Source organism: Priapulus caudatus, unplaced genomic scaffold (assembly GCF_000485595.1).
Source record: "Priapulus caudatus unplaced genomic scaffold, Priapulus_caudatus-5.0.1 Scaffold1393, whole genome shotgun sequence".
Classification (NCBI taxonomy): Eukaryota; Metazoa; Priapulida; class Priapulimorpha; order Priapulimorphida; family Priapulidae; genus Priapulus; species Priapulus caudatus.
This window is the reverse complement of record NW_014578454.1, coordinates 8671-15764: the sequence shown is the minus strand read 5'-3', so window position 1 is coordinate 15764 and position 7094 is coordinate 8671. Positions and strand designations below refer to the sequence as shown.

Below are 7094 nucleotides of genomic sequence, written 5' to 3'. Positions count from 1 at the left end.
ACACACACACACACACACACACACACACACACACACACACACACACACACACACACACACACACACACACACACACACACGCGCACACACACACACACACACACACACACACACACACATCAGTCTAGGTTTCTGTTCTCAGTACTTTATTACAATACCAAGCTGTATTGAAGCTACAGTAGCGCCAATATGCAAAAACAAGTATTTTTAGTATTTTTTTAGTTATTTTTAGTAGGCTTAGATTACCAAGCTCCAATGCATGCTTCGACTTGCTAGGAAATATCCGCCAAGGGTTGTCCTGTTACTAAACTTGGATGCCTGAAATTTAACATTGTGTCATTATTAGAATGTGTCCATGTCATAACCTCTTTCTCGCTTCCTCTACCACCTCTCTATTCACCTTTCTCGCTCCCTCCCTCACTTTATAGTCCCGTACAGAGTACTGGCTGCATGAAAGTTCCGTTCAACTTACACACTGCACGTGTATATATATATATATATATATATATATATATATATATAAATATTATGTATGTACATATATACATATAAAAATTACAGTGAGTATGGAACGGATATTTTTGCGGCTAGAAGTACGGCTTTCGCATAAAGATATATCGAATATATCAGAATTTGTATTTTACGTGAAGTTCCAATATTCATTCACTTGCTAACTAGTGGCTAGGAACTATAGTCAGCATAATGACTCAGTGTGTTTCATGAGTGGCAAGCACGGATGATTGACATGCTGGCAGTTAAGCCAAAAAAAACACTCAGCAATATTGATTCTCTTGATTATATTGATTATCTTGAATTTGAAATATTGAATTCGGATAAAATTAAAGAGGAAGTGAGATAGCGAACGTTGGTCTGGTAAATATCTAGGTAGTGTAAACATTTGTACAAGTGATGATATGAAAGGTATTCCGTACGATAATATAGTGATTTTTTTAAATAGTTGTTATCGTATTGGGTGCATCACAAGGTTAGCATTTAGTAACCTGTTCGCAGATAATTAATATATACTAATTACCACACACGCACGCACACACGCACGCACACACACGCACACGCACACGCACGCATACGCACTCACACTAACACGCACGCACACACACGCACGCACGCGCACACGCACGCACACACGCGCACGCACACACACGCACGCGCACGCACACACGCGCACGCACGCGCACACGCACGCACACACGCGCACGCGACACAGCGCAACGCACACACGCTCACCCACACACATGACACAGCACACACAACGCACCACTCACGCACAGCACGCGGCACCGCCACACTCACGCACACATGGCGCACACGCACGCACGCGCACGCACGACGCCAGTGACAACTTATATATATAGTATATATATATATATGTTATATACTAGTATATATATTACAGTATATATATAAAGTTCTGCTTTTTGTATAAAGCCCTATAAAATAACCGAGTAAATCATTATGCAGATGGTCTACTGTTTGTACTCGTTGGGCCATTCGCAAACCAAAAGACCTAATAAGAGGAACAATGGGGGGGCCTATACGGTCCGTCACAGCTGCTAATAAAACATGTTTTATGAGTTAAAACAATATGTTTTAATTCATGTCTCAGCTGTGGTGCATGCTTGTCGCTGAATGGGTTCTCTCTCCCGCAAACAAAATCAACACCAAGGTTTATCGTTGTGTTAAATTCAAGTTTGTTTCTCAGGATTTGCATATGAGTTCAAAGTCGAACCTTTTGACAATTGACAATTGAACTCTCAACAGGTCGCCTAAGTTTGGTTATTCTGAGTGGGCAAGGTCGGTTTCGTTGACGTGTTCCGTTCGTATACGCGAATTGGCCGTTTATTATTTGCTATGAATTTGAATTTTGAATTTAAGCGACATTCGGCGGTAGTCCGTATTAGTCGTAAAGCCTGACCAAGCCTGTGAAAATATCCTGCACGTACACTCACCGCGCGCACGCAACGCACGCACGCACGCGCCGCTACACTCACGCGCGGCACGCAACGCCACGCAACGCACACCGCACGTAACGCTCACGCGCGCACGCACGCACGGCCCCACACGGCACGTATACTCTACGCGCGGGCAACGCACGCACCGAGCACGCACGCGCCCCCGTACACTCACCGCGGCGCACGGCACGCGCACGTACCACCACGCGCGGCTCACGCAACGCACTGCCACGTGACACTACACGGCTGTGCGCACGCATGCACGGCACGCCACGCCGCAGGTACACTCACGGCAACGCCCGCATGCACGCACGGCCACGCACGACGTACACTCACCCGCGCCGCGTCATGCCAGCACGGGGGGGACGCATGCATGCACGCACGCATGCACGCTGCCCACGCGCACGCGTACACTTACGCGCGCTCGCACCGCACGCAAGCGCATCATGCATTCACCACATGCACATCAATCACTCTCCCAACGTACGCCACACCTACCTACCCTCCACCTCCCTCTGCTCCTCCCGCCACACACACTCACGCCGCACACACACACACTCGCCCCAACGAACACACGCTCTGGGCCCTACGCCACGCAACACCCGTAACGCTTCTGACGCACGCACACACGCCACGCCACGCCACACTGCCATGGCCGGTCCCCCACCAACTTCACGGTGCACAGAACTTGAGAGTGTTGTGTCTGAAGTTTAGGACGTGTGGCTAACCGCCAGGTAGGTCTATTATAGACTCCATGCGTGACCGGCTCTAGCCAGGGAGTCTATTATAGGACTCCATGCGTGACCGCTCTAGCTTAGGGAGTCTATTATAGACTCCATGGTGACCGCTCTAGCCAGGGAGTCTATTATAGACTCCATGGTGACCGCTCTAGTCAGGGAGTCTATATTATAGACTCCATGGTGACCGCTCTAGCCAGGAGTCTATATAGACTCCATGGTGACCGCCTCTTAGCATACTGTCACCGCGTGTGACAGTAAATCATGTGCTTAACGCTCAATGTATTTCACTGGCCGTCGCCGCCTATCCCGCATCAGTCATGTTTAAACATATACAGCACAGTGACAAACCGTTGTTGAAATGATAGAAAGTGGCAGCATCAACATAATATATTAAATAATATATATATATATATTATATATATATATATATATATATACGTATATATATATTTATATATATAGGTAGGCCCCCTAATTATATATATATAATCACAGGGAGAGATGTGGAATATGATATATATATATATATATATATATATCATAATCCACATCTCCCACTGTAAATATTCAGCACGCTTCAAAGGTGTGACGGCGAGACATTTTCGGTGCTTCAGGCACGTGAAAATGGCCGGCCGTAGCCCGTGGAATGATAGAATGATAAATCTATGGTGGTCATTTAGCACCGCCAAACACAAACCCTCAATGGACCAAAATTGCATCTTATAATTATGCCTCTATAAATATAGATTATGCCACTAGTGAGGGGAATTAACAAACGAACTTCTTTTTACTGCAGAAAGTCCTTTCTTTCCTTTTAATTTAGTCATCATTGCGTACACACCACCTATCAGTTTAGTGTACGGGAATGCGCGCATAATCCTCACACGCAATAATTAAGATCCATCTTATCTGTAACATAATCAATAATGATAACCATGATAATTATGTAGACACCGCGCGTGTGTGGAGGCGGGTAGGTGGTGGTAAGGGTAGGTGGGTAAGTGTAGTGTATAAGGTAGTGTATAAGGTAGGTGGTAAAGGTAGGCGGGTAGGTGGGCTCTCACCATTAATCCAACTCCGAGAACGAAGACGAAATACAAGATGATGACGACAATGTCCAGCCATTCCAGTTCCCCCACGTCCGCCATCTTGTTCTGCTCCGATCGAAACAACAGCAGCGATGAAAACCGCAATGCTGTAAGGTTTTACGACGCGAACCCGCACACGAGCGTTCTGACTGTTGAACCTGCTCCCACAACTGCACTCTCGCTAGATTCGCTCGCTCGCTCGCTCTCGCTCGCTACGAGTTCAATTATATGATTTATGCGTATGTACTGCCGCAGCTTCTACGTCCACGTCTACGCAAGCGCTCAAGGCAAACCATGTATAGGTGCGGTTAGATAAATAACTTTATATATACTACATGCAGGTGACGTGCCGTTTCGTCGAATCTTCAATAAGTTACGCGAAGTTTCCTTATCGGTTCCAATCAATTAATACGCAAACAGATAAAGTTGACATAGCCTTGCGCAACCGATTAGTTTTTTATAGTATCGATAAATGGTCCAATTAAAAGAAAGATCATGTATCTAATGTGGGAAGGGGTGGAGCTGTGAATCCTATTTCGAAAAAAACAGATCGCCGTACTGGGAACGCAAGATAAATAATATGAGGATATTAAAGTAATGTCTCTAATATTCAAAGCTAGCATTTTGCATAGAAAGATCAACTAACTGTTATATCCTATCTTCTCGGCAGATTTGTGTGTTATAACAAGGGAAGGCTTTATACTCAACTCCATCGCTCTCTTATTCGGCCTTAGTCCGTGTGTGTGTTTTGAACCGTAGCATGCGCAGGCACATCTTAGCTCGCTCGCAGACGTACGGCCACAGACATGCATGCCTCTTGCAGCCACCCCTCCCCCCCCACACACACACACATACACACATACACACATACACACACACACACACACACACACACACACACACACACACACACACACACACACACACACACACACACACACACACACACCGCTCCCACCGATTTATTTTAATTCACGTGTTTGCAGTCTCGCGATGAATGCTTCGATTGTTTTGATCTGGTTCGTAAATCAATAAACGCATTTATTGTGCGCTTACATACCACGAAACTTTACCCCGCAGCAAGCCACCGCTACGTACCTGGCAGCAAGAACAAGCCGCGGCACGTTACAAGACACGACACGCGCGGCCATTGCTACTATATAGACTAGCGTAGTTGCTATTAGGTTAGTATTATAAGTCTATGTTGTATTATAACTATGTTTGTAAATTATATATCAATGCCGCGTTGTGGTGTTGTACGGTGCGTGTGCTTGTTCTTGCTGCAGCTGCCGTAGTATACGGCGAAGGTGAGATAGAACCAGGTAAGTGGGTTGCATCAAGCGCATATGCTATAGTATATAAAATATTAATATAAATTATATAAAATCAATAAATAGTATATATATGTATACGCAATGCGCGCCTGGCCGCACCTAGGAATAGAAACTGGAAGAGTTTCTCTAAGGGTGAAATATTCAGACGCCACTGTGACGTACGCTTGCCGTGGAAAACTTGAAGCTAAGTATATGGGCCGAGCAGAAGGGGCGAAAGCGAAAATATAAGAGAGAGTTATGGTTACGCCAATCGCGATAAGCTAGCGGCTCGTGACGTGTCGGCTCTTCTGACTGACCAATGAAACGGGCTACGATACCGATATGAAAATATGATTTACAGACACAAACACTACAGGCGCACTGCACGGCAACGCACGCACGCACACATCGCGCCCACACCTGCACACACAGACACATCACACGCACACACGCACACACGCACACGACGCCACACAACAGCCACACGCCACACACGCACACACGCAGCGTACACACTACACACACACGCAACACACACACATCACTTCACAACACACACACACACACAATGACAGCACAATATAGTATATATATATATATTGTATAGTGCTATTCCATGTTCCGTGCCCAGAGACGCCGTATGCGCGCTGTGAGCGTGCTAGGCTGCATTCGTGCAGACGTATGTATGCTCAAAGCATTATAAATGTGTACGTTTATGACAGCTGACGCAAACGGGTAACAAGTCCGTCTCTCGCATATCGCCTATGAGTGTACGCGCGTGCATGTGCGTGCGTTCGTGCGTCACTGTGCGTGCGTGCGTGCGTGCGTGCGTGCGTGCGCGTATGTGTGCGCATGCGTGTGCGTCTCTGTGCGCGCATGACCGCATGACGTGTTAGCTTAGTCACTGATTAATGTTGTTGTTTATATCGGAATAATGCATCAGCTAACTAACTATAGCTAAGTACAACTGTACATGTAATTGTTTCGGGACACTGCTCGCATGTACCGGCTGTATCCTATGTTTCTCGCAGTGTGTTGGTTAAGTGTCGGATCAAACGAAACGCTGTTAGTAGATTTTTATTCAATGAGACTTTTAATCAACACAGATAAGTAAACAAAAGCAGCATCACCAAGTAACAACCGCGGAAGCTATATTGGCCATACGTCTATATTCCTTTATAACGGGAAAAAATCTACAATAGTCACAAATACGCCTTGCCTCCTACAAATGCAACAACATTTCTCTTTCTTCTTCATCTTCGTTTTCTAAATACGAATTGGAATTGAAAAAAACCCACCTAAAACCTATATCTGATGAGTCTTCCGTTATAACGAAAAGCGCGTTTCTAATAGTAACAAGTTAGAAATGAGTGGTGGCGACCCGTGTATATGTTACAATGAACGGGTACGATAGCTAGAATGATAACGCGCTGTTTAAATCTACTGATTTTACCGCCCTCCCCCCCCAAGCTCATAAGGCCTGCAATCACCGTATCACCACAAACGTCACAAGATGGCGGCCGATATATGAAATCACGGTGACGTCATCAGTCTCGGTGATGTCACAAATCACGATGACGTCATCGCTCTCTGTGATGCCACAAATCGCGGTGACGTCATCGCTTCGCGCGCCGCGTCATGGCGGTCACGTGCGACCGTCGTGACGCGAGATCGTCTGCGACACGTCGCAACCGCCGGCGTCTCTTCGCGTCGTGACTCCGCAGCTTCGTGACGTTCCTAGTCCTTCGTAGTCTTCTCCTCCACAGCTCTCGCGCGTGCCTCGTGCGATTGCGCATGCGCTGCTAACCGTCGACTGTCGCGTCGGCTGTCCTCCGCTTAGTCAGGATTACTCTGATGCCGCCTTCGCAACGTAACGTCACTTCCGGAATGAGTACCAGCTCGTTCTCGGGAACGACGGCATTGACGTGGAAGCGACGCAGCAGAGATGATAGCGTTCCCTTCTCCTCCAGCAAAGCAAACTTC

At 46.6% G+C, this 7094-nt stretch overlaps 2 protein-coding genes across 2 annotated transcripts in view; both read right to left on the bottom strand.

Annotated features, from left to right (window-relative positions):
* LOC106816485 (sodium/glucose cotransporter 4-like) overlaps positions 1 to 3858 on the bottom strand; it is a 19988-nt gene extending 16130 nt beyond the window's left edge. Inside the window, exons 1-2 of the mRNA XM_014821110.1 lie at positions 3775 to 3858; positions 247 to 318 (exon numbers count right to left, since the gene is read on the bottom strand). Coding sequence (XP_014676596.1) covers positions 247 to 318; positions 3775 to 3858 — 156 coding nt within the window. The remainder of the gene's footprint in view (positions 1 to 246; positions 319 to 3774) is intronic.
* A 2323-nt stretch (positions 3859 to 6181) lies between these two features.
* Positions 6182 to 7094, bottom strand: part of LOC106816483 (cytochrome P450 4C1-like) — a 6616-nt gene continuing 5703 nt past the window's right edge. The window contains 1 exon segment of the mRNA XM_014821108.1: positions 6182 to 7094. This exon segment is cut by the window's right edge and continues 4 nt beyond it. Within this exon segment, the coding sequence (XP_014676594.1) occupies positions 6914 to 7094 (181 nt within the window). The 3' untranslated portion in view covers positions 6182 to 6913.